Source organism: Saccopteryx leptura, chromosome 8 (assembly GCF_036850995.1).
Source record: "Saccopteryx leptura isolate mSacLep1 chromosome 8, mSacLep1_pri_phased_curated, whole genome shotgun sequence".
NCBI lineage: Eukaryota > Metazoa > Chordata > Mammalia > Chiroptera > Emballonuridae > Saccopteryx > Saccopteryx leptura.
In genome coordinates this window covers 53,230,816-53,258,727 of record NC_089510.1, presented here as the reverse complement: position 1 = coordinate 53,258,727, position 27,912 = coordinate 53,230,816, and the positions used below count along the sequence as shown (strand labels likewise).

At 41.7% G+C, this 27,912-nt stretch overlaps 1 protein-coding gene and 1 pseudogene across 1 annotated transcript in view; one reads left to right on the top strand and one right to left on the bottom strand.

The window, feature by feature from the left end:
• ROPN1 (rhophilin associated tail protein 1) overlaps nucleotides 1-24,307 on the top strand; it is a 41,380-nt gene extending 17,073 nt beyond the window's left edge. The window contains exons 2-6 of the mRNA XM_066347594.1: nucleotides 1,893-2,020; nucleotides 3,912-4,029; nucleotides 5,356-5,517; nucleotides 22,844-23,019; nucleotides 24,227-24,307. Of these exons, the coding sequence (XP_066203691.1) occupies nucleotides 1,905-2,020; nucleotides 3,912-4,029; nucleotides 5,356-5,517; nucleotides 22,844-23,019; nucleotides 24,227-24,293 (639 nt within the window). The 5' untranslated portion in view covers nucleotides 1,893-1,904 and the 3' untranslated portion in view covers nucleotides 24,294-24,307. The remainder of the gene's footprint in view (nucleotides 1-1,892; nucleotides 2,021-3,911; nucleotides 4,030-5,355; nucleotides 5,518-22,843; nucleotides 23,020-24,226) is intronic.
• A 1,176-nt stretch (nucleotides 24,308-25,483) lies between these two features.
• Nucleotides 25,484-27,898, bottom strand: LOC136379527 (DNA-directed RNA polymerases I and III subunit RPAC2-like; annotated as a pseudogene).
• Between the last annotated feature and the right edge of the window lie 14 nt (nucleotides 27,899-27,912).

Here is a 27,912-nt window from a genome sequence, read left to right as displayed (position 1 = left end):
AAAAGGGGGAAGAGGAGGGGTGGAGAAGCAGATGGGCACTTCTCCTGTGTGCCTTGACTGGAATCAAACCCAGCACAATCACACACTTGGCCAATGCTCTACCACTAAGCCAATCAGTGAGGGCTGCCACTTTAATTTTCTGTCTTGGTATTTTCTATCCAGGCTGGTGGGTGGTATACATTTAAAATGTAGACCTAGTTTGTGGCTACAAACTTGTGGGAAACTATCTTGCCCCCAACAAGAAGCAACAGTGGAAATATTTCTATGTCACTTCCCCTGCCAGTAGGCAGATATTTTCACATTAAGGGTATGTGAACCTTGTTGGGTCTCAGGTTGGGGAGGGAGGGGCAGCGGTAAGAGAGTCCTTCATTTCAGCTAATTACATTCTGTAGGCCCAAGACCTGGTCTGTTCCCAACTTGCTTGGCCATTAGTCTGAAAGGTTCAAGTTTCTGGCATTTCTCACTTGCCTCTAATTTTGTCATTAGATTACCATTCTGGTTTCTGCTTTACTCACTTTATTTGGCACTCAACAATTTCCCTCACTTTCTTACAACTTAACAAGACAGTTTTAAAGGTACAGTTTGCTGGGATTTGCCTAACATCTTGGTGTTTTTTGAAGGAGGGCTTTTCAGAATACTTAAACTCTCTATGAAAAGCAGACAAAATCTGCTAATCTGTTGTTTGTGCATAAAGCTATATACCATGTATGAATTTTTATATTTCTTTCTATTTGTCCTGAAACTTTTTGAGTGAAATATACAAGTTTTCTCTTACAATTAGAGTAGATAAGCACATACAGATATAAAGAGAGATGTTTATCAAATGGCTTCTTAATGATTATTTTTATTTGGAAATAACTGAATGTCAAATAACAGAGGATTCACAGAGTAATTTTACTACACTCTTATGTGGCCAATAAGAGTTATGCACATAACATGAAAGATGTTCATGATATGCTGTGGAGTAAATAAGCGCTTTTCTATGACCCTATCTTTTATGCAAATATATTTACATTAAAAAAATTCTGGAAAGATATCCAATATTTGAGGTTGTAAGGCCAGTAATCACAGCCAACACAGCCGTCACTGCCAGACAGGTGCAGGTTCCCATTAGATTCCGACAGACAGTAATGAAACTACGGAGCCAAAAACTGGTGGGCCATTCCTTTATTCTAGTCTCATAACTGGCCGGCGAGTAAAACACGGGGCACCAAAATCCACTCACACATTCTCTGGTTCCACAACCAGGAGAATCTTGTCTGGTTTTTCCTAGAATCAAAGGTCCCCACCAGTCTCAGCAGAGCTCACAAGGCCCCTCCCCCCTCTGGTTCCCATCTGCCAACATGGCTTCTTTCTTTCCAGCACTCTTCTTCCCTGCTCTCACTCTGCAAAAATATGGCCTTCTCCTTCTCTTTTCTTCATCGCCAACTTTTCTTGGCGTGAAAACCCCTCCTCCAGCACACATTAGCATAACAAAGCCCCTTCCCAAGCAGGAAGGTAACTAGCAGTTTCACCTGGCAGCGCAATTTACCTGGGCAGCGGCCATTTTTAACAATAAAAGTGAGCAAAGTCCGAAAATACAGATTTTACAAATCCACTTGCTCAACAGGGATGACATTGTTAGAAGAATTTTTTGCTTCTTGTTTATCTCTACTTTTTAAATGAATTAGTACTCCATGTGTTTTTTAATGTTAATAGATAGAATTATTTACCACAACAGTAAGCAGGAGTTAGTGAGCCCCTCTAACGTTGGAGTTGTGTAACAATAGAATGCATCTGTCTCGTGGGGTAGTGAACTCCCCAGTATTGAGAGTATCACACAAGCTGGATAACCTCCTGTCCAGGATTCCTGCCAAAGATTCTCATTTTATTTACTTTTTCTCTGCTAATAGGTCAACCAATCAATGTCTTACACCAATAAGCAAGTATGCATTCCCCCGGAGCTTCCCGAATTGCTGAAGCAATTTACCAAAGCCGCTATTCGGACCCAGCCACAGGACCTCATCCAGTGGGCTGCAGAGTACGTACTCCTTTCTCACCTCCAGCCCCTGGTTCCCATTGGAGGTGGAGATGGGGGTGGAGGAAGGAAAGGTTTTGAAAAACTGTGAGTAGGTTGTCATGGCTGCAGGCTGTAAGTAGAGACATATCAGCATAGTGTTTGTGATGTTCAGCTCTCACATTGCTGTGGTGCTTTAAACTTCATACATAAATCCATCAAACTGGGTGAAGATGAGATTCCCTTAAGCGAACCAGACTGAGAAATAGGACGCCAGAGCAATAGGAAAAGGGTCCTGAGACAATCAACCAGTTAATTTATCACTTCACATCAGCAAACACACACACTCCATCAGATCCCTGCACCCCAGCCGCCTGTCCCAGGGGAAAGAAAAGTTCAGGATCCCGGAGTTTGGCCGACCTTAACGCGGTGTAAACCGGGGCCTCGTTCTCCACTAGGTGGCAGCAGAGCACCTGGGGAGGGCTGCGATCACCCAGTGGGGTGGAACGGGTGGGACTAGTCCAAGCTGGTTCACTCCTCTCGTGAGACACCTTCCTCCTTTGCTGTTAAAACTCGCTTTTGGCCCTGGCGGGGTGCTCAGTGGATAAAGCATCGTTTTGGCACACCCGGTCGTAGGTTGAATCCCCCAGTCAAGGTGCATACAAGAGACGATCAGTGAGTGCATAATTAACTGGAACCAGTTGATGCTTCTCTCTCTCTCTCAAATCAATGGGAAAATTGTTTTCCTCTTGCCTCAACCAGTGACCTTATGTATTTTGTCATTAGGGAAATTGTTATTCTCTTTCGTGTTTCTTTGAACTGGCTTGTCCACACAGAACACATTACATTCTGGAGAAATGGAGCAAAACGAGTGTTATGGGCTAGAGAGCACCCAGCCTGGCTGAAAACAGTGTGCCTCAAAAGCAGTGGCCTCTGTCCTCAGAGACCCTGGAGGCTGCCCAGTGGAAGGAGCTTACACAACAATAGCACTGGCCTGGACCGAAACAGCTTTATACAGAAGGCCTCTCAACTTTGAAGTGGCTGTTTAGACAAAGTGTTTCCTTGAAACTGGGGAACTACCAGACCTCCCAGACCATTTCAAGCTGTTTTTATTGCGTGATGGCCGCCGTAGTAGTGTTTCAATGGGAAAGAGGAGTAAGAGCCACTGGTGGGCTGGGGGAAGGGAGAAGCAAGGTTGTAGGTGTATTGTGCAAGTGGTGAGAAAGGGTGGTGGACACCCTGAGAAGGCACGCTAAGGGGTCTAAGGGGAGCCGTCCAGAAGCTCTGAGCCAGCACACTCATGCCCCAAGTGGGGCCACCAGGACACTCTTACAAATAGAAGGAAAATAATCTGGTAGTGCTCATAAAAAGAAACAGAAATGAGGTTGCTTTGCTAGTAATGAGGCCTGTGTAGTTCTCCATTCTAAATTTTATCTATTACCTCTAAGCATGAACTTCAGCGTCAGAAGACTAATTTCTTTTGGCATCTCGAGCAGACTTTTTTTATACTATATAATAGTTTCAACCTCCATTTTATTTTCTTGTGCCTGCTGTTTAATAGCAAGAAAAATGGCATTTTTTGGTATTGTCCTTGACATTTATATAAGAAAACACCACACTGTTGTAGCCTGCTTGCTTCTGTACAGTATTGTGCACAATAAATTTTTTAGCTGTCCATGAAGAATCAATTTGTAGTTCAGCTGCAGGGAAGAAGGAGAGTGTGGCCCAAGAGCACTCTCCACCCACGCAGACATTAAAAAGCCCTTAGCAGATGGTTTTACGTGACTTACAAACCTGCAGCATTTTAGAGCAGAAACTCCACAAAGTATTTCCAAGGCAAAGTATATATTTAATTCGTCACAAGCAAGAATGTCCTTGCCTGTGTGCTGTCAATGAAGGAACTTTTTTCTTTTAGATATTTTGGGGCTGTGTGCCGCGGAGAGACTCCTCCAGGGAGAGAGTGGTCTGAGCCAGTCGCTTCGTCTAACTGTGCAGAGCTTACACCTGAGCTGTTGAAGGCCCTGCATTCTAGGGTAAGGGTCGCACTGCAGCATCAAATGCAGGGACAATGTCAAGGCCTGGCAGGTACAGACAGAAGCCCACTGCCAAGTCAGCTGGCCACTCAGCATTGTCCTAACGTTCACTAAACCATGCACTGAAAGTCACCCTTCCCTGAAGGAAATAGAAATGACACTGACATGGGCAGTAAGCTGAGTTGTCAGTTGGAGTCACCCCATGTTTCCGCAAAGCTGGCAGAATGTCCAGGGGCTCCATGCAATGCTTGCTGATCCTTTCTCCTCAGAAAGTGCAGGTCCACATCCCTTGGCAGTGTCTCCCTTACTGATTAAGAGGAGCACAGTCACAGTTTGGGGAGGGACATACTGTCATTCCCCAGCTATCCCAGGTGTGGACATAGCCAAGTTTCAGGATAGCTCTGGACTGCCACATCATCCTGGGAGCTGCCTGATGAATGGATAAGGAAATACAGTTTAGCACCACCAGACCCTGCTTTAGGATCCAGGACAGAGCAGTTTAGGGTGGTTCAAGACTGACTTAGCCAAAAGCATTTCGCTAGAATCAGAGGGTCTGGGAAGATGTACTGATGCTTCACGGGGCCATCTGTGCCCTTATGGTATGGTTGGCCAACAGCTGGCCATTTGTTCCCTTTCTCTCTTAACCACCTACTACCTTGTGCAGTGGACACGGCACAGATCTGAAGTAACTGTGACCAAGTAACATGAAGCATCTAGATATAGACCCCATCTTATTCCTGGGAAAGGGTGAGGGGGTGCATGCGAAGTCTGCTGCAAAGAACTGAACAAGGCCTAGAGGCAAGAGACTTAACACCTAATTCTAGTGTTACTACTAATTCTGGTCTCAAATAGTCCTCTGCCTTTCGGCTACACTTCAGGCTGCCCTGTCTGCCTTATATGGATAACCTAGGAGCAAAACAGCAGATAATAAAAGCATTAGGAAAAAGTTAAAAGATAATGTAAATGTATTGAATTTATTGGGGTAACATTGGTTAATAAAATTATCAGGTGCACAATTCTATGATACATCACCTCTATATTATATTACCCTAAGTCAAGTCTCCCTCCATTACCATTTATCCCCCTTCTAGCCTCTGCCACCTCCCCCCATAATTTTGATAAATTATATCTTAGCATATTTTTCATTGGCTGAATATTTCTCTACCCTTACAAAGATAGCTGCCAATCAGAGTCCCCCTTTATCTCCTCACATCCCCATCTCTCACCGGGCACTGGGAGAACATGGGGCGTTTTCTGGGCAGTATTCCTCCAGGACTTTCATCCTGCCCCTCATTCTCTGTCCTGTGTCTGTCTCCTGCCGTGCAGGTTGGTGGCAGACTGATCATCCATGTCAGTGAGCTGGCCCAGATGTGGAAGGTGCTGCGTCTCCCAATAGACATGTTTAATAGTGTGATGGCTGTGGGCCACTTCACAGAGGAGATTGAGTGGCTGAAGTTTTTAACCCTTGCTTGCAGCTCACTTGGTGTCGTAAGTTCACTTTAACACTCTTGGTCTGTAAGGGAAAGTCACCCTTTGGGCCTGGAAGGGAAAGTCACCCTTTGGGCCTGGAAGGACAGGCCATCTCTACCCATAGCCAACTCCCCAGGGCTGATGATGCACATGCCTCTTGTCTGCTCCTCCTCCCGGCTGGGTTCAGTCAGTTCTCGGCTCATCAGCCAGAAGCAGGGGTCAGAGGGGAGAAAGAGTGGAAAAATGTCATCAGGCTCTGGGGAGAGTTTGACTAAAATGTGGCTTTTGGATTATTTATGAATTTCAATCACTGCACTTAGACTCATTTCCATCACCACTTTACTCCCTTCATTCCTGTTCCTAGAGATAACTGAGTCCCAGCTGTGGCATCAGATTTGCTTTTACTTGGGCTCCAGATACCAAGGAGAGACATTTAAAAAGAGGTATAGCTTCATATACAATTTTTTGATAAACATAATTGGATAAAAAAATCAGAGATAAGACAGCAAGAAAGGAAGAGATGAGGCTGTGTCTAGACTTATAGTCATGACATCATCATAAGATTAGAGTGGGCTTATAATTGGGAAAGCTATTTTTCTATTTTAAAGAAAAAGATACTGCAATGAGTTTATATATGTATTTAAAAGCGTTAAGTATCATCTTATATGTGACTCATTCTTTTTAAACATTGTTATAATGAATGAGAATTAATCAGAAATATGGTTTTTAAAAAATCCCTGAAATACATACAAGTTTAAAAGTTAATGAGAAAATTATTGCCTCTGCCAAAACCAAATGATATGAAAAGGTAGTTCAACTCATGCAGCATATCTAAACACAATCTATTCTTTCTTCTCACATATGCTTGAAATGCATATTTGACATTTTTATTTCTGGGAAAAAGTATTCAAATACAAAAGTACAGAAATCCTGCAGTTGACCTCATATGGGTTTCCGCTGCAACTTTTTTTTTTCCCCCAACAGATTACTATTTTTTATTTAATTAATTGTGTTTACATAGATTCTAGGGTCACCTCGAATGCCTCCCCCCTCCCCCCTATTCCCCTCAACATCTCCCTTGCCCCCCTCCCTACAGCACCCTCCCCCCTTCCCTTCAGGTTTATCCCATCCTATCATCCCCTTTCCTCTGTCCTCTTTTCCTCTGGTCCCTTTGATCCCTCCTCTGTCTCAATTCCGTTCCTCAGTTCTCATTATTCCTTGGATTCCTCAAATGAATGAGGTCATATGATATTTTTCTTTCTCTACCTGGCTTATTTCACTCAACATAATAGTTTCCAGGTCCCTCAATATTGTTGCAAAAGGTAAGATTTCCTTCTTTTTCATAGCACCATAGTATTCCATTGTATATATGTACCAAGCTTTTTAATCCACTCGTCCACTGATGGACACTTGGGCTGTTTCCAGATCTTCACTATTGTGAACAATGCTGCCAGAAACATGGGGGTGCATTTCTTTTTTTGAGTCGGTGATCTGGTGTTCTTGGGATATATTCCTATAAGTGGAATAGCTGGGTCAAAGGGCGGTTCCATTTCTAATTTTTTGAGGAATCTCCATACTGTTTTCCGCAGTGGCTGCACCAGTCTGCATTCCCACCAGCAATGCAGGAGGGTTCCCTTTCTCCACATCCTCGCAGGCACCAATCATGTGTTGTTTTGTCAATGAGCGCCATTCTGACTGGTGTGAGCTGGTATCTCATTGTGGTTTTAATTTGCGTTTCTCTAATAATTAGTGATGTTGAACATTTTTTCATTTGTCTATTGGCCATCTCTATGTCCTCTTTGGAGAAGTGTCTATTCATTTTTTTATTGTATTGTTTGTCTTCCTGGTGTTGAGTTTTACAAGTTCTTTATAAATTTTGGTTATTAATCCCTTATCAGATGTATTGTCGAATGTGTTCTCCCATTGTGTGATTTGTCTTTTTATTCTGTTCATAGTGTCTTTAGCTGTGCAAAAGCTTTTTAGTTTGATATAGTCCCATTTGTTTATCCTGTCTTTTATTTCATTTGCCTGTGGAGATAATTCAGCAAAGATATTGCTGCGATAGATGTCAGTGAGCTTACTGCCTAAGTTTTCTTCTAGGATACTTATGGTTCCACAATTTACATTTAAGTCCTTTATCCATTTTGAGTTTATTTTTGTGCATGGTTTTAAGTTGGTGGTCTAGTTTCATTTTTTGCAGGTAGCTTTCCAGTTTTCCCAACGCCATTTGTTAAAGAGACTGTCTTTACCCCACTGTAAGCTCTTACCTCCTTTTTCAACTATCAGTTGTCCATAAAGATGTGGGTTTATTTCTGGGTTCTCTGTTCTGTTCCATTGATTTATATGCCTGTTCTTATGCCAGTACCAAGCTGTTTTGAGTATAATGGCCTTGTAGTATAACTTGATATCAGGAAGTGTAATACCTCCCACTTTATTCTTCTTTTTCAAAATTGCTGAGGCTATTCGTGGTTTTTTTTGGTTCCATATAAATTTTTGGAATATGTGTTTTATATCTTTGAAGTATGTCATTGGTATTTTAATTGGTATTGCATTGAATTTATAAATTGCTTTGGGTAATATAGACATTTTAATGATGTTTATTCTTCCTAACCATGAGCACAGTATATGGTTCCACTTGTTTGTGTCTTCCTTGATTTATTTTATCAATGTTTTATAATTTTCTGAGTACAAGTCTTTAACATCCTTGATTAAATTTACTCCTTGGTACTTTATTTTTTTGTTGCAATAGTGAAGGGGATTGTTTTCTTAATTTATCTGATAGTTCATTGTTTGTGTATAAAAATGCCTCTGATTTCTGTGTATTAATTTTATATCCTGCTACCTTGCTGAATTCATTTATTAGGTCCAGTAGTTGTTTTTTTTTAATTAATTTTAATGGGCTGACATTGATAAATCAGGGTACATATGTTCAGAGAAAACATCTCTAGGTTATTTTGACATTTGATTATGCTACATTCCCATCACCCAAAGTCCAATTGTCTTCCATCACCTTCTAACTGGTTTTCTGTGTGCCCCTCCTATCCCCCAACCCCCTCCCTCTCCTCCCCCCCACCCCGTAACCCCCACACTCTTGCCCATGTCTCTGAGTCTCATTTTTATGTCCCACCTATGTATGGAATCATATAGTTCTTAGATTTTTCTGATTTGCTTATTTCTCTCAGTATAATGTTATCAAGGTTCATCCGTGTTGTTGTAAATGATCTGATGTCATCATTTCTTATGGCTGAGTAGTATTCCATAGTATATATGTAACAAAGCTTTTTAATCCACTTGTCCACTGATGGACACTTGGGCTGTTTCCAGATCTTCGCTATTGTGAACAATGCTGCCATAAACATGGGGGTGCATTTCTTCTTTTCAAACAGTGCTATGGTGTTCTTGGGGTATATTCCTAAAAGTGGTATAGCTGGGTCAAAAGGCAGTTCGATTTTTAATTTTTTGAGGAATCTCCATACTGTTTTCCACAGTGGCTGCACTAGTCTGCATTCCCACCAACAGTGCAGGAGGGTTCCCTTTTCTCCACATCCTCGCCAGCACTTATTCTGTGTTGTTCTGTTGATGAGCGCCATTCTGACTGGTGTGAGGTGATATCTCATTGTGGTTTTAATTTGCATTTCTCTAATGATTAGTGATGTTGAGCATTTTTTCATATGCCTACTGGCCATCTGTATGTCCTCTTTGGAGAAGTGTCTATTCATTTCTTTCGCCCATTTTTTTTATTGGATTGTTTGTCTTCCTGGTATTGAATTTTACAAGTTCTTTATAAATTTTGGTTATTAACCCCTTATCAGACATATTGTAAAATATATTCTTTCATTGTGTAGTTTGTCTTTTTATTCTGTTCTTATTGTCTTTAGCTGTGCAGAAGCTTTTTAGTTTGTTATAGTCCCATTTGTTTCTCCTGTCTTTTATTTCACTTACCTGTGGAGATAAATCGGCAAATATATTGCTGCGAGAGATATCAGAGAGCTTACTGCCTATGTTTTCTTCTAAGATGCTTATGGTTTTACAGCTTACATTTAAGTCTTTTATCCATTTTGAGTTTATTTTTGTGAATGGTGTAGTTGGTGGTCTAGTTTCATTCTTTTGCAGGTAGCTGTCCAATTTTCCCAACACCATTTGTTGAAGAGGCTGTCTTTACTCCAATGTATGCTCTTACCTCCTTTGTCAAATATCATTTGTCCATAAGAGTGTGGGTTTACTTCTGGGTTCTCAGTTCTGTTCCATTGATCTATATGTCTGTTCTTATGCCAGTACCAGGCTGTTTTGAGTACAATGGCCTTGTAGTATAACTAGATATCCGTAAGTGTGATACCTCCCGCTTTATTCTTCCTTTTCAAGATTGCTGAGGCTATTCGTGTTCTCTTCTGGTTCCATATAAATTTTTGGAATGTGTTCTATATCTTTGAAGTAAGTCATTGGTATTTTAATCAGTATTGCATTGAATTTATAAATTATTTTGGGTAATATAGACATTTTAATGATGTTTATTCTTCCTAACCATGAGCACGGTATATGCTTCCACTTGTTTGTGTCTTCCTTGATTTCTTTAATCAATGTTTTATAATTTTACGAGTACAAGTCTTTAATTTTCCTAGGTTAAATTTATTCCTAGATACTTTATTTTTTTGGTTGCAATGGTGAAGGGGATTGCGTCCTTAATTTCTCTTTCTGACAGTTCAATGTTACTGTATAAAAATACCTCTGATTTCTGAGTATTAATTTTATATCCTTCCACCTTGCTGAATTCATTTATCAAGTCTAGTAGATTTTGGACTGAGACTTTAGGGTTTTCTATATACAATATCATATCATCAGCAAATAATGATAGTTTTACTTTTTCTTTTCCAATTTGGATGCCTTTTATTTCTTTTTCTTGTCTGATTGCTGTGACTAGGACTTTCAGAACTATGTTGAATAAGAGTGGTGAAAGGGGGAACCCCTGCCTTGATCCTGATCTTAAGGGGGTTGCTTTTAATTTTTGCCCATTGAGTATGATGTTGCGTTTGTCATAGATGGCCTTTATCATGTTGAGTTATGTTCCCTGTATTCCCACTTTGCTGAGAGTTTTGATCATGAATGGGTGCTGGATTTTATCAAATGCATTTTCTGCATCTATTGAAATTATCATGTGGTTTTTCTCCTTCCTTTTGTTTATGTGATGAATCATATTGATTGATTTGCGAATATTGTACCAGCCTTGCCTCCCAAGAATAAATCCCACTTGATCATGGTGTATGATTTTTTTCATATATTGCTGGATCCTGTTTGCTAATATTTTGTGAAGGATTTTAGCATCTAAATTCATCATGGATATTGGCCTATAATTTTCTTTCCTTGTGTTGTCTTTGCCTAGATTTGGAATCAGAATTATGCTTGACTCATAAAAGGAGCTTAGAAGTCTTCCTTCCTCTTGAATTTTTTGAAATAGCTTGAGAAGGAGAGGAGTTAGTTCTCTTTGAATATTTGTTAGAATTCACTTGTGAAGCCATCAGGCCCAGGACTTTTCTTTTATGGAGTTTTTTTTTTATAACTGTTTAATCTCATTTGTTGTAATTGGTCTGTTTAGGTTTTCTGATTCTTCCAGATTAATTCTTGGAGAATTATATGTTTCAAGGAATTTGTCCATTTCATCTGGGTTGTCTAGTTTTTTGGAATACAGTTCTTCATAGTATTTTCTTACAATATTTTGTATTTCTGTTGTGTCAGTTGTTATTTCTCCACTCTTATTTTTAATTTTATTTATTTGAGTCCTCTCTTTTTTTTTCTCTGTGGGTCTGGTTAAAGGTTCATTGATCTTGTTTACCTTTTCCAAGAACCAGCTCCTGGTTTCATTGATCCTTTGTATTGTTTCTTTAGCCTCTATGTCATTTATTTCTGCTCTGATCTTTATTATTTCCTTCCTTCTACTAGCTCTGGGCTTTACTTGCTGTTCTTTTTCTAGTTCTCTTAGATGCAGTGTCAAGTTCTTTATTTGAGCTTTTTCTAGCTTCTTGAGGTATGCCTATAATACTATGAACTTCCCTCTCAGAACTGCTTTTGCTGTGTCCCATAAGTTTTGAGTTGATGTATGCTCATTATCGTTCATTTCTAGGAATTTTTAAATTTCTTCTTTGATCTCATTGTTAACCCATTCATAATTTAATAACATGCTATTTAGTTTCCATGTGTTTGAGTATTTTTCAGTTTTTCTGTTGTGGTTGATTTCTAGTTTCATGCCATTGTGATCAGAGAAAGTGCTCGATATGATTTCAATCTTCTTAAATTTGTTGAGACTGCTTTTGTGCCCTAACATATGGTCTATCCTAGAGAATGTACCATGAGCACTTGAAAAGAATGTATATTCTGCTGCTTTAGGGTGAAAGGTTCTGAAGATATCTATTAAATCGAGTTGATCTAGTATATCCTTTAAGTCTACTGTTTCTTTGTTAATTTTCTTTCTTGAGGATCTATCTAGTGATGTTAGCAGGGTATTGAAATCCCCTACTATTATAGTATTGCTGTTGATCTCGTCCTTTAAATCCATCAAAGTCTGCTTTATATATGTAGGTGCTCCTATATTAGATGCGTAGATATTTATAATGGTTATATCTTCCTGTTGGATTGCTGCCTTTATCATTATGTACTGACCTTCTTTATCTCTTACTATAGTCTTTGTTTTAAAGTCCTACATTTTGTATGATATAAGTATTGCTACCCCAGCTTTTTTTTCATTTCTATTTACGTGAAATATTATTTTCCATCCTTTTATCTTCAGTCTATGTGCATCTTTTGTTTTAAGGTGTGTCTCTCGTAGACAGCATATGTATGGGTCCTGTTTTCTTATCCATGCAGCTACTCTATGTCTTTTGATTAGATCATTTAATCCATTTACATTTAATGTTATTGATATGTAGTTGTTTATTGCCATTTTATTCTTTAAAACTGTATTCCTCTTTTGCTATATTCTTTTTCTCCTTTGATCTTTTACAACAGGCCCCTTAACATTTCTTGCAGCCTTGGTTTGGTTGTAGTGAATTCCTTGAGGGTTTTTTTTGTCTGTAAATCTTTTTATTTCTCCTTCAATTTTAAACTATAGCCTTGCTGGATAAAGTAGTCTTGGTTGTAGGCTCTTGTTCTGCTTTACTTTGAATATTTCTTGCCATTCCCTTCTGGCCTCAAGTGTTTCTGTTGAGAAGTCTGATGTCATCCTTATGGGGCTCCTTTGTAGGTGATAGTCTTTTTTTTCTCTAGCAGCTTTTAATATTTTCTCTTTATCACTTATATTTGGTATTTTAATTATGATGTGTCTTGGTGTAGATTTCTTTGGGTTTCTCTTTAAGGGAGTTCTCTGTGCTTCTTGAACTTGTGAGATGTTTTCCTGCCTTAATTGAGGGAAGTTTTCAGCTATGATATGTTTGGACAAAGTTTCTATCCCTTGTTCTTTCTCTTCTTCTTCAGGAACCCCTATGATGCAGATGTTATTTCTCTTTATGTTGTCACAGAGCTCCCATAGAGTTTCCTCAGACTTTTTAAGTCTCTTTTCTTTTTTCTGCTCTGCTCCCATGCCTTTATTTATCTTGTCCTCTAACTCACTGATTTGATTTTCAGCTTCATTCATCCTGCTTTTAATTCCTTCCATTGTGTTCTTCATTTCTGATATTGTATTTGTCATTTCTGACTGATTTTTTTAATTATTATTTCAATGTCCTTTTGTATATTTGCTATCTTTTTATTTAGGTGTTCATAATGACCATCTATTGTTATTCTAATATCTTTGAGCATCTTACCAATCGTTATTTTAAACTCTGCTTCTGGTAATTTGGTTATATCTGATGCATTTAGGTCCTTTCCTGGGATTTCTCTTGATTCATTTGTGTTGCATTTCTCTGCTTTCTCTTTTTGTCTGTGTAAAAGAAGGTTTTGGCCACTGGAGTCCTCTGGGTGTGGCCTCTGTGTTCCCTAGGTGTGGTCTGTCTGCAGGCCCACCACCCCCTTTGCTGTTGCAGCCTAAGGTGTTCAGGTATGGGCATTGCTGGTGGCTGCCCACTGGGGCTGTTGCTGTGGTTTCCACCTCTCCTTCACGGGAGTGGCTGTGATCACGTGCTTGGGTATACAAGCCTCAGTAGCTTTGGCCTTCGCCCCACCCCCACGGGCAGCATTATGCCCGGCCCTTAGGGCAGTGGTGAGCACCTTTGCTCAGCTGCGGGTCTCCGCCTGATTCCAGGCTTTCGCCATGCCCTTGCAGAAGGAGCCCGCTCGTGGGATGGCTGCAAGCCTTGGCTCCACAGGCCGGGTGGAACTCTGTGCCCAGGCTCAGTAGCGGGACTCTGCCTGCTCTGGGCTTTCAGCTCCAACCCCGCGGGAGGAGCCGGCTCCCAAGTCAGGCCACAAGCCTGGGTTCTGCGGGCAGAGCAAGGCTGTGCTCCTACACCCTTGCTCAAGGGCAGGTCTCCACCCCTTCCGGGGGTCCTACCCTTCCCCCCCACAGGCTGGATTGCAGGAGGCCCACAGCTGGGTTTGACCACTTTTGCACATCCCCTCCTCCCCAGCCAGGCAAGACTGAGCTCACACCTGGGCCTCAGTTCTGGCCAGCCAGCTTCCATCCTTGCTGACAGAACCACGCTTCCACGTCCCACTGCCACCTGCCCTCGGGTGAGCCCTCAGCCCTGGGGGTGGGGGCACTGCAGCTCAGACCCTAACACTTACTACTGTATTCCCGAAAGCTCCCTCCTTCTAAGCGACAGTGCTCTGAGTGCTGCGGGAGAGCTTGTTTTGCTGGTGTCCTGCTTCCCTTTGCTGGTATTGCTGTTTCCAGGGGAAATATTCACTTCAGATTTGGGGAGTTACTCATCCCAGAGGTTAGGGTGGCTGTCTCTCAAAATGTTTCTCCCTGTGCTTCCTAGATTACACTGTCTTCCTGCTACTCCGGTCCTCTCCTCTCTCCCCATCCCCTGGGTGAGTAGTTTTGAGAGAGGTTTTCTGCACGGTCCCTTTAAGAAGAATCCTGGGTCTAAGAAATCAGTATCTTTCTCACAAACTGTATCCAGTCTTGTTTCCAGCTAAATACTGTCCATAGGCCTCTTCTAGGCTCTGGGACTGCAGGCTCGGGATTTGTTCCTGGGGCTCAGAACCCTCCCCTCTCTGCTAAACTCACTTCCTGCCACGCGAGTCTCCCAGCTGCCATTTGTTCTGGGAGGCTTTGCAGCCCTCTCTGCGTTTCCGCTTTTCCTACCAGTCTCAGTGTGGCTTCTTCAGTGTTCCATGGTTGAAGAGTCCTCTTAGTTTAGTCCAAAGTTGGTTTTTCCAGATGATGGTTCTTAAAATTAGTTTGTAATCCACTTTGGTTCTGGGAGGTGGAAGTTGGTACGTCTGCCTACTCCATCACCATCTTGTCTTCTCCCAGATCTAGTAGTTTTATGACTGAAACTTTAGGGTTTTCTATATACAGTGTCATATCATCTGCAAATAACGATAGTTTTACTTCTTCTTTTCTAATTTGTATGCCTTTTATTTCTGCTTCTTGTCTGATTGCTGTAGCTAGGACTTCCAGTACTATGTTGAATAAGAGTGGTGAGCCTTGTCTGGTTGGCTCAGTGGTAGAGTGTTGGCCTGGCGTGCAGGAGTCCCAGGTTCAATTCCCGGCCAAGGCACACAGGAGAAGCACCCATCTGCTTCCCCATTCCCCCTCTCCTTCCTCTGTGTCTCTCTCTTCCCTTCCCACAGCCAAAGCTCCATTGGAGCAAAGTTGGCCCGGACGCTGAGGATGGCTCTGTGGCCTCTGCCTCAGGTGCTGGAACAGCTCTGGTTGCAACAGAGCGATGCCCCAGATAGGCAGAGCATCGCCCCCTGGTGGGCGTGCCAGGCGGATCCTGGTCAGGCGCATGTGGGAGTCTGTCTGACTGCCTCCCCATTTCCAACTTCAGAAAAATACAAAAAAAAACAAACAAAAAAAGAATAGTGAAAGAGGGCACCCCTGCCTTGTTCCTGGTTTAGGAGAATTGCTTTTCATTTTTGTCCATTAATTATAATGTTGGCTGTGGGTTTGTTATAGATGGCCTTTATCATGTTGAGGTATGTTCCCTGTATTCTCACTCTGCTAAGAGTTTTGATCATAAATGGGTGCTCGATTTTATCAAATGCTTTTTCTGCATCTATTGAAATTATCATATGGTTTTACTCCTTTCTTTTGTTTATGTGGTGAATCACATTAATTGATTTATGAATGTTGTACCATCCTTTCCTCCCCAGAATAAATCCCACTTGATCATGATGTATGATTTTTTTATATATTGCTGGATCCTGTTTGCTAATATTTTGTTGAGGATTTTAGCATCTAAATTCATCAGGGATATTAGCCTATAATTTTCTTTCTTTGTGTTGTCTTTGCCTGGTTTTGGAATATGCTCGCCGCATAAAAGGAACTTGGAAGTATTCCTTCCTCCTGAATTTTTTGAAATAGCTTGAGATGGATAGGAGTTAGTTCTTCTTTGAATATTTGGTAAAATTCACCAGTGAAGCCATCGGGCCCAGGAGTTTTGTTTTTTGGAAGTTTTTTGATAACTGTTTCAAAACTCTTTTGTTGTAATCTGTCTGTTTAGGTTTTCTGATTCTTCCAGATTGATTTTTGGAAGATGATATGTTTCAAGGAATTTGTCCATTTCACCTAGGTTAATTTTTTGGCATACACTTCTTTATAGTATTTTCTTACAATATTTTGTATTTCTGTTGTGTTGGTTGTTATTTCTCCACTCTGATTTCTTTTTTTTTTTTTGTATTTTTCCTAAGTTGGAAACAGGGAGGCAGTCAGACAGACTCCCGCATGCGCCCCACCGGGATCCACCTGGGGGTGATGCTTCGCTCATCTTGGGGCATTGCTCTGCCTTAATCAGAGCTATTCTAGCTCCTGAGGCAGAGGATACAGAGCCATCCTCAGAGCCCGGGGAAACCTTGCTCCAATGGAGCCTTGGCCACGAGAGGGGAACAGAGAGACAGAGGGGAAGGAGAGTGGGAGGGGTGGAGAAGCAGATGGGCACTTCTCCTGTGTGCCCTGGCTGGGAATTGAACCCAGGACTCCTGAATGCCAGGCTGACACTCTACCACTGAGCCAACCGGCCAAGGCCTCCACTCTCATTTCTAATTTTATTTATTTGAATCCTCTTTCTTCTTTTCTTGGTGAGTCTGGTTAAAGGTTCATCAATCTTGTTTACCCTTTCAAAGAACCAGCTCTTGGTTTTATTGATCCTCTGTATTGTTTCTTTAGCTTCTATGTCATTTATTTCTGCTCTGATCTTTATTATTTCCTTCCTTCTACTACCTCTGGGCCTTACTTGCTTTTCTTTTCTAGTTCTTTTATATGAAGGGTTATGTTGTTTATTTGAGCTTTTCAAGCTTCTTAAGGAATGCCTGTAATGCTATGAACTTTCCTCTCAGGACTGCTTTTGCTGTGTTCCATAAATGTTGAATTTTTGTTTGCTCATTATCATTTGTTTCTAGGAATTTTTTAATTTCTTCTTTGATCTCATTGTTAACCCATTTGTTATTTAATAACATGCTCTTTAGTTTCCATGTGTTTGAGTATTTTTCAGTTTTTCTGTTGTGGTTGATTTCTAGTTTCATGCCATTGTGATCAGAGAAAATGCTTGATATGATTTCAATCTTCTTAAATTTGTTGAGACCGCTTTTGTGTCCTAACATGTGGTCTATCCTAGAGAATGTACCATGAGCACTTGAAAAGAATGTATATTCTGCTGCCTTAGGGTGAAATGTTCTAAAGATATCTATTAAATCAAGCTGATTTAGCGTGTCCTTTAAGTCTGCTGTTTCTTTGTTAACTTTCTTTCTTGAGGATCTATCTAGTGATGTTAGCGGGGTATTGAAATCTCTTACTATTATAGTATTGCTGTTGATCTCACCCTTTATATCCATCAAAGTCTGCTTTATATATTTAGGTTCCCCTATATTAGGTGCGTAGATATTTATGATGGTTATATCTTCCTGTTGGATTGCTGCCTTTATCATTACGTACTGACCTTCTTTATCTCTTACTATAGTCTTTGTTTTAAAGTCCATTTTGTATGATATAAGTATTGCTACCCCAGCTTTTTTTTCATTTCTATTTGAGTGAAATAGTTTTTTCCATCCTTTTATCTTCAGTCTATGTGCATCTTTTGTTTTAACGTGTGTCTCTTGTAGACAGCATATGTATGGGTCCTGTTTTCTTATCCAAGCAGCTACTCTATGTCTTTTGATTAGATCATTTAATCCATTTACATTTAAGGTTATTATTGATATGTAGTTGTTTATTGCCATTTTATTCTTTACAGCTGTATTCCTCTTTTGGTATATTCTTTTCCCACTTTGATCTGTTTACAACAGGCCCCTTAACATTTCCTGCTCCATTGGTTTGGTTGTAATGAATTCCTTGAGGGTTTTTTTTTACTGTAAAGCTTTTTATTTCTCCTTCAATTTTAAACTATAGCCTTGCTGGATAAAGTAGTCTTGGTTGTAGGCTCTTGTTCTGCATTACTTTGAATATTTCTTGCCATTCCCTTCTGGCCTCAAGTGTTTCTGTTGAGAAGTCGAATGTCATCCTTATGGGGGCTCCTTTGTAGGTGATAGTCTTTTTTTCTCTAGCAGCTTTTAATATTTTCTCTTTATCACTTATATTTGGTATTTTAATTATGATGTGTCTTGGTGTAGATTTCTTTGGGTTTCTCTTTAAGGGAGTTCTCTGTGCTTCTTGAACTTGTGAGACCCTTCCCTGCATCAATTTAGGGAAGTTTTTAGCTATGATTTGTTTCTATCCCTTGTTCTTTCTCTTCTTCTTCAGGAACCCCTATGATGCAGATGTTATTTCTCTTCATGTTTTCACAGAGCTCTCTCAGAGTTTCCTCAGACTTTTTGAGTCTCTTTTCTTTTTTCTGCTCTGCTTTTGTGCCTTTGTTCATTTTGTCCTCCAACTTGCTGATTCAATTCTCAGCTTCATCCAATCCTGCTTTTAATTCCTTCCATTGCGATCTTCATTTCTGATTGTATTTGTCACCTCCAACTGATTCTTTTTTAATATTTCAATGTCCTTTTTTATATTTGCTATCTCTTTATTTAGGTGTTTGTAATGACCATCCATTGTTGTTCTAAGATCCCTAAGCATCCTAACAATCATTATTCTAAACTTTGCATCTGGCAATTTGGTTATTTCCATACCACTCAGTTCCTTTTCTGGAGATTTCTCTTGTGGTTTCATTTGGATTGCACTTCTCTGTCTTCTCATTATGTCTATGTGTTTGGGTGTGTTGTTTGTAGGGCTGGGTGAGTCTAGGTTTGGTGTTGTCTGCCTTCAATTTTTAGTTGTGTTATTTCTAGGTCTTCTTGGGTTGACATCAGCTGTTATTTGTAATCCACTTTTGGATTTGGGCTGCTTTATAGTCTTGATTTATTTGTTTTCTTCTCACTTGTAGTCTTATTTACTGATCTCAGCAGGGGGCTTATTTGAAACTGTGTCCAGGAATGCGGTGGGTATAACCTGAGACTCTGAAGGTCTTATCTGCCAGTTACTCTCTCTGGGGGCGGGGTGCTTTCTCCACTTCAGTAGGGGGAGATGTATCTCAGATCTTCATGGAGACCTGAGTTACTGCCCCTCCTCACCACTTCTTGTTTTCAGCTGTGTCTTGTTGCACTGATTGGAGCTGGAGAGATGTCTGGAGATGTATGATTTGGAAGCACTTTAGTCTTGTGTTATGTGGAAGGATCAATCCCTCCCCCAGCTATGGCCAGCTCCAGCACTAGGTGAGTCAGCTTCTCAGGTCCTCCCATGCATTTCTGTGCCAGCCACCCTCTGTCTCTCTCTCTCCCCCCCCTTTCCTTTTGGAAGATAAGCCAGCCCTTTCAACACATCTTGTTCCCAGGTCCCCAGGCAAGTGGCTGTGAGTGATTTTTACTACTCTTTTCCTTGGAATGAGAGCCCTTCTGGGCTGTCAGCCTCACACCCTCTTTGTTCCTGTAAGCAGGGGAGACTCACTGCTCCTCGGTGCTCCCTACCAGGCTCAGTGTGTCTTCTTCTTTGCTCCTTGGTTTTTGAGAGATGGTCTTGTAGTCCAGAGTTGGTTTTTCATGCTGATTGTTCCTAAATTAATTTGTAATCCAGTTTGGTGGTGTGAGCTGGGAGTCTGTGCATCTGCCTACTCCACTGCCATCTTCAGGTCGATCACCCTCTGCTGAAACTTTCATCATAAGCATTTCCTTAGAGAGGGGCAGAGGAGAAGCCATTTTTGTCTTTGTTGTTCTTTATGGTACCATTATTATAATGAATAAATACTGCCCTCCAGAGAGGAGAAGGAAATGCAGCTGAGGGCAGGTGAGCTGCTGCTCAGCACTGTCCCACTTCTGTAGAAACAGACCCAACGACTGGGGAAATCACAGAAGGGAAAATAAAAAAAAGGAATTTTTTCAAAGTCACATAAGGTTACAATTTTATTCATACCACATTTGAAAATGTTTATGGGGTCAGGGAAGTTATTTTATTTTATCTGCAGTTAATTCTTATTTTCCTGACCTACCTTACCCACAAAGAGTAGACTAAGAAAATAAGTAGATTCAGTCCAGTTCAGGAGTTTTCATATGATGCAGTAACTGAAACAGCTGTAAGGTAAATTGTCCAGTCTCTCAGGTTTCTCCTCACCACTCCTCTCTTTAAGAGAGCGGCTGAAAATTGGCAGTTAGTAAATGGTCACAGGGATGTAAAGTACAGCACAAGGTATATAGTCAATAATATTGCAATAACTGTTTATGGTATTGGGGGGGTCCTAGACTTATCAAGGGGTTCACTCCACAAGTTATATAAATGTCTAACTACTATGTTGTGTTCCTAAAACTAATATAATATTGAATATCAACTGGTATTGAAAATTTTTTTTTCATCAATGGACTGAAAAAAAAGATGGCAGTTGAGTATATTAGGAAAGGGCTGACTTTGGGACTCTAGAACACACAAGTGAAAGGTTTCTCACACCCTTGGGTCATCTCTGGCACCTCAGATCTGTCTGGAGGTAAATAATGGCCTTTGTGGTTCCTAGCTATTTGCAACTTAAGTCTTCAGTCTCTCCTCTCTCTCAGTCCCCCACCAGCTCATCTGCACTCCTTTTTATTTATTTTTTTTTGTGTGTGTGAGAGAGATAGAGAGAAGGGACGGGCTTCAAGTCAGCAACTTTTGGGCTCAAGCCAGTGACCATGTGGTCATGTCTATGATCCCACGCTCAAGCTAGCAATCCTGCACTCAAGCTGGTGAGCCCACGCTCAAGCCCAGGACTTCAGGGTTTCAAACCTAGGTCCTCAGGTTTCAGTTCAACACTCTATCCACTGCTCCACCACCTGGTCAGATGGAATTATAGCATCTTTATAGCACCTGCTGCTTCTTTCTCCCAGTTCATCACTTAGGACTAACTTTTCCCTGCTCCCTGGAGAGTGTGCAAGGAGAATCTACACATCATCTGTTTTAGCAGACTCCCAAGATATACAGCGTGTTCGTAAAGTCATGGTGCACTTTTGACTGGTCACAGGAAAGCAACAAAAGATGATAGAAATATGAAATCTGCACCAAATAAAAGGAAAAGCCTCCCATTCTGTAGGATGATGTGGCAGCATGTACGCATGAGCAGGTGATGATGTAACACCATGTATACAGTGGAGCAGCCCACGGCCATGCCAGTCGAGATGTGGACAGTACAGAGGAAAGTTCAGTGTGTTCTGTGACTTGCTAAATTTGAATCCGTGACCAATGTGCAACCTGAATATCAGCACGTTTATAACAAAGCACCACCACATAGGAAATAACATTACTCGGTGGGATAAGCAGTTGAAGGAAACTGGCAGTTTGGTGGAGAAACCCCATTCTGGTAGGCCATCAGTCAGTGACGAGTCTGTAGAGGCTATACGAGATAGCTACCTAAGGTGCCCTAAAAAATCTGTGCATGAGCCCACATCGAACTGCACTGAATAGGTATGAAACTGTGAGAGTTTTCCTTTTATTTGGTGCAGATTTCACATTTCTATCGTCTGTTGTTGCTTTCCTGTGACCGGTCAAAAATGCACCATGACTTTACGGTCACACTGTATATGCTGATCTGTCTTTGCTAATTCAGAGCTAAACAATCCTTTCTTTGAATCACTTCTTTCCTTTCTCCCATCATTTCACAACTCTTTTACTTGTGAAATTTACTGAAAGGATGGGTTTATTTAAAGACAAAAATAAGTAAAGCCTCAGTTCCGAACATGATCCTTTAAATGTTCAAGTTTCATTGTAAGAAATGTTTGCTCCTACAGCAACCCTTCCATTAAAATTTGTGGCATTCATCATCTACTAATTTTTCCCAGTAATGACAAGGTTAGTGTTATGTCATATAAAGTACTTGCTGGTTCTGATTATATGTTTTAGAAGAACTAGGTTTATTGTGATGTTCAGTGTCACTTTTCTTGAATCTGGGACTCTTCTCTTCCCAGGCACATTATCCTTCTCTTAGTCCCTTCTTTCTACCCGGTCACTTCCTGTGGCATTTGCTCCAAGTATCTTGCTAGACTAATCACCTCATCCCTTTGGAGATAAGATTAGAGAACAATAAGGATAATAAATCATTTTAATTTTGTAGAATGCAAATCAAATTCTCCTTGGGTAAGCTTGTTCTGATTAAAATAACAAAAATTTTAAAGTATTCAGCAGTTTATAAACTTAATTCTTTGAGAGAAGCTCTCCAACAAAGAAATGGGAAAAAAAACAACCCAGTAGATAAAAAATTTTCGATTGAATTAAATAACATTTGGGTATAAAAAAATTCAGACTTGGCCCTGGCCGGTTGGCTCCAGCAGTAGAGTGTCGGCCCAGTGTGTAAGTCCCGGGTTCAATCCCTGGCCAGGGCACACAGGAGAAGCGCCCATCTGCTTCTCCACCTTTCCCCCTCTCCTTTCTCTCTCTCTCTCTTACCCTCCCGCAGCCAAGGCTCCATTGAAGCAAAGTTGGCTTGTGCACTGAGGTTGGCTCCATGGCCTCTGCCTCAGGTGCTAGAATGGCTCTGATTGCAGTGGAGCAATGCCCCAGAGGAGCTGAGCATCGTCCCCTGGTGGGCATGCCGGGTGGATCCGGTTGGGCACATGCGGGAGTCAGTCTGACTGATTCCCAACTTCTAACTTTGGAAAAATACAAAAAAAAAAAATCAGACTTGCCAGAATATTATATCATTCCCACTTTATTTTATGAAAGCAAAAAAATCTTTTTCTTTTTTTATCTATACTGATCTTAGGAGTCTAGTCCAGAATAGTGACTTCTCTTTGATTTAATCTTATGGCTTTATAGACCATCTCCAAAACTCTCAAGGTAGTATGTGAAGTTTTATCATCTGACCATGATTGTGGACCTGCCCGCATCCCTTTTAGTACCTTCCAGTTTCTCTACAAGTACATTGCTGAAGTGGATGGAGAGATCTCTGCATCACATGTCAGCCGAATGCTGGCCTACATTGAACAGGAAGTGTAAGTAAACTTTTACCAACTGGAGGGGAAAGAATACAAGAAAAATAAATCTAGCAAGCCAAGACATACTGAAGTTATTGTATCATATTATACTGCTCTGGGAACCGAGAAATAGTGTGAAGAACAAGAGAGAAGGAAAAGGGGAAGGGAAGAATGGTATAAGACAGCAGTTCTTAGTGTTGTCAAGACCAGTAGCACAGCATCAGCTGGAAACCTGCTGGAAATGTAATTTCTCGGACTGTACCCTGAACCTATCCAATCAATAACTTGGCGGGGCAGGGCCCAGGCATCTAGATCAGTGGTCCTCAACCTTTTTTGGGCCACGGACTGGTTTAATGTCAGAAAATATTTTCACAGACTGGCCTTTAGGGTGGGACGGATAAATATATCGTGACCAAGACAAGCGTCAAGAGTGAGTCTTGGACGGATGTAACAGAGGGAATCTGGTCATTTATTTTTATTTATTTATTTATTTTTTTATTTTTTTACTTTTCTGAAGCTGGAAACAGGGAGAGACAGTCAGACAGACTCCCGCATGCACCCGACCGGGATCCACCTGGCACGCCCACCAGGGGCGACGCTCTGCCCACCAGGGGGCGATGCTCTGCCCCTCCGGGGCGTCGCTCTGCCGTGACCAGAGCCACTCCAGCGCCTGGGGCAGAGGCCAAGGAGCCATCCCCAGCACCGGGCCATCTTTGCTCCAATGGAGCCTTGGCTGTGGGAGGGGAAGAGAGAGACAGAAAGGAAGGAGGGGGGGTGGAGAAGCAAATGGGCGCTTCTCTCATGTGCCCTGGCCGGGAATCGAACCCGGGTCCCCCGCACGCCAGGCCGACGCTCTACCGCTGAGCCAACCGGCCAGGGCCGGAATCTGGTCATTTTTTAAAAATAAAACATCGTTCAGACTTAAATATAAATAAAACAGAAAATAATGTGTTATTTATTCTTTCTCTGTGGACCGGTACCAAATGGCCCACGGACTGGTACCGGTCCACGGCCCGGGGGTTGGGGACCACTGATCTAGATGACACTGGCTGGAGCTCAGGTTTCACCAGTGGGGTAGGAATAGAGGAGGAGGAACAGGCAGTCAAGAGTTCAGAGAAAATGGGGGTGATGAGGGCAAGAGCTGTAGTAGAATTCATTCAGGGAGTTTATATATTCTTTCTTATGATTAATTGACTAACCCCAGATATATATTTTCTCCAAACAGAATTGGTCCTGATGGTTTAATCAAGGTGAATGACTTTACCCAAAACCCCAGGGTCCGGCTGGAGTAAAAGCACAATTCTGGAATTTTAAAGAAGATACAGAGATGACTGTGATTCACAATAACTGAACTCTACACACCATCCACTGTCTGTTTTCTTGTACAACTGGTACACACTAATAAACAGTTAGGCAAACATACGAAGTCAGAAGTGTGTGGAATTAAGATGTAAAATTGCCCTGGCCGGTTGGCTCAGTGGTAGAGCATCGGCTTGGTGTGTGGAAGTCCTGGGTTTGATTCCCACCTAGGGCACACAGGAGAAGCGCCCATCTGCTTCTCCACCCTCCCCCTCTCCTTCCTCTCTGTCTCTCTCTTCCCCTTCCGCAGCCAGGGCTCCACTGGAGCAGGGTTGGCTGGAGGACAGCTCTACGGCCTCCACCTTAGGCACTAGAATGACTCTGGTTGCAAAGGAGCAACGCCCCAGATGGGCAGAGCATCGCCCCCTGGTGGGCATGCTGGGTGGATCCCAGTCGGGCGCATGCGGGAGTCTGTCTGACTGCCTCCCCATGGAGAAATAAAAAAAAAAAGATGTAAGATTATTGGAACAAAAAACAGTAACAGAAGATTAGTATTCTTCCCACATGGACACTAAGTAAAAGTGGCTGAGGAAGCATGGCTAGAAAATGCACCTTGGCTCTGGACTGTTGGATCAGTGGTAGAGCACCCCCTGGTGTGTGGATATTCCAGATTGGATTACAGGTCAGGGCGCACAGGAGAAGCACCCATCTGCTTCTCCACCCCACTCTCTCTCACTTCTCTCTCTCTCTTTCCCTCCTGCAGCCATGGCTTGATTGGAGCAAGTTGGCCTCAGGCGCTGAGGATGGCTCTATGATCTGGGCCACAGGCACTAAGAAGAGCTTGGTTGCTGAGCAACAGAGCAAGCCCCATATGGGCAGAGTAGCATTGCCCCCTAGCTTGCAGGGTGGATCCAAGTTGGGAGGCATGCTGGAGTCTGTCTCTACCTCCCCTCCTCTCACTGAATGCAAAAAACAAAATGCATCTCAAGCCAAAACCGGACTGTCAAATTCCTTCCCCTTCCCTTCCCTTTGGTTAGGATTCCAATAGCTGAAGTGGGTCAATAGTTAGAATCACAAATTTCTGAAGGGCAGATCATGTTATAATCATAAACTACTACTTCTGGGGTTTGCAAAATAACGGAGAGAATGTTGAGGATGTTTCTCTCTGTATAGTTCACAAGGACTAGAATGTGGATTCACTTCCACTGGCTTTTAGGTCCTTATATTCCTTTATGCGGGCATCAGACTTGTCAAGCACACGTTGGCAGACATTCAGGAGCTCATTCAGGCCTCTCTGAAATGGCTCAGCAGCTGGAAGAGCATCTCGAGTCTGAATGCTTAGGTTAATTGTATTCTCTGAAGGATGGGTTATAGTGTAACCAAAAATTCCACTTCTGGGTTCTTCACAATCATATAAGGAAGAGAATTTTCTAGGTCATGTTCCTCCTCCTGCAAAACAAGTGTCACACAGTGTCTACCTGTTCCAGCTGCCTGAACCATTTCCAGGGCTGTTTTCCTCTCGCCTTCAGCCATTGAGGTCTTCAATCCAGAGAATTTCCTTCACACATATATTTTTATAAAAAAAGATAGTACTCTCCAGCTTTTGGTCCCCTTCCATTCCGGGGCGGGGTGGGGGTGGGGATGAGCTTCTGGGATCCTTAGGCGGTGCTGGTGGCGGGATGCTCCGCCCCATATCGCGCAGCAGGTGAACAAAGCTGGAAGGAAGGAAATGCAGCCTCAGACTGTCAGATTTTGAAAGGTAGAATGTTCACCAGGCAGAGTTTTGATGTTTTGTAATTGTTAGGTATAACTCAAATGAGCGTCTTTTACATGGTCAATCCATGTTTTTACCAGTTTATTTCTCCATTTGTTGATATGATTCTAGTCATTTATTCATTCACTCACTCACCAACTGAGGTGGGGTATATGGCAGGGATAGAATTGCCAGATAAAATACAGGATACCGGTTATATTTGAATTTTGGATAAACAATATTTTCATTCTCCTCCCCCCATCATATGCTGGCTTCTTGGCATGTGCAAATAAATCATGTCTGATTTCTGCCCTCATGGAACTCACAGTTTAACACTAAGACATCAACTTAAATCACTTCATTGCAAATGGCCCTGTGAGGTACTAATGAAGTGTTTCAGAGGTCAGTATTAAAGTGCCAATGTCAACAGATTTTTCTGACACCATATACAGAAGTAATGGGACCCTCTTGGGGAAATACCCTATATGAGTTTAAGACCAGCTGACAAGGTCACAGAAAGGTTTTTCTTTCTCCCACGAAACAGATGAGATTAACGGGATTTGTGGTTGTCGTTCTTAAAGCCAGGTGAGCCAATGTTGCTGGGTCCCTTCTATCTGTAATACTATCACCTCTTAAAAGTCGGGTTTTTTTTGTATAAATATCATGCTACCTTGCTTTTTTATACATATATTTCTCTTCTGAATTGGGGAGAAATTTGTCTATTCATGTCTAAATTAGTAAAAGAAGATTGTGACGGGATATCACCGTTGGCCCTTGATTCTGAGCTGGCGTAAAACAACAAAAAGAGCTGAAACATATTCTATAACCATAGTTAGGTCATCTGGCTACACCTGTAGGGGCGTGGCAACAACTAATCCTCCCTGCTGTCTGCTGTCTTAGCCAAAGTGGCTCGTCTTCTCTGAAAAGTCTGAAACGCTGAGGTGAACCTGGCAGTGTAATTAATTGGGATGAGGGGAATGAGTGAAATCCTTTAACCTGCCTGTCTGTTTCTCTTTCACTGTGATCAAAGAATTTAAATATGATCCTGCCTGGAAGTGTGGAGTGGAGGGGAGCAAAGGGAACTACCCCAATTTGAAAAACCCTAAGACAGCAAATTAAGTTTGTGAACATAATAAAAACGATATTTCTGTGGCAATGTTTCCGCTATGTCATTGCTATTGCTAAGTCCCATATGCTCATCAGATACCCACCCTCTATAGCACGTGTTCCTAACCTGCTTCAGCTGCCATCCCACGGGTGGAAAACAGCTTTGCCCCCAACTTGGACTATGCTTTATTAATTATAAATATATTAATGAGAATAGTCAACATTTATTAAGCAGTTACTATGTACAAGCCACAGCTCACACTTGACATACATTCTCAATTTTTTTTTTACAACCTGACCTGATGAAGTCAGTACTATTATCGTCATTCTATAGATAAAACAGTCTTAAGAAAATTAAGTTGTTTACTGTCACTGGTGAGAAGAAATTTGAATTCAGGTTTGCCTGACTGCAAACTTGTGCTGCCTTGTATGCTCAATGCCTATTTTGGTATGGAGTTTTCTCACCAGAAACAGCCTCTGAAACAAAGATTTAAGTGCAATCAATTTAGTATTTGGGAGGCAATCCCAGGAACAGTGGAAATAGAGTAGAAAAAGTGAGTGATGAGAAGAAAGCTAACAGAGAGTATGCATGTTATCAAGCCAGTTAGTCTTAGAGGCCAATCATTCTGGAGGACTCTGGGAGACAGTGTATAACACACCTCAGAATTCTCCCAACCTGAGGAACAAGGGAGCTCTGTTAAGGCAGGGGTCGGGAAACTTTTTGGCTGAGAGAGCCATGAACGCTACATATT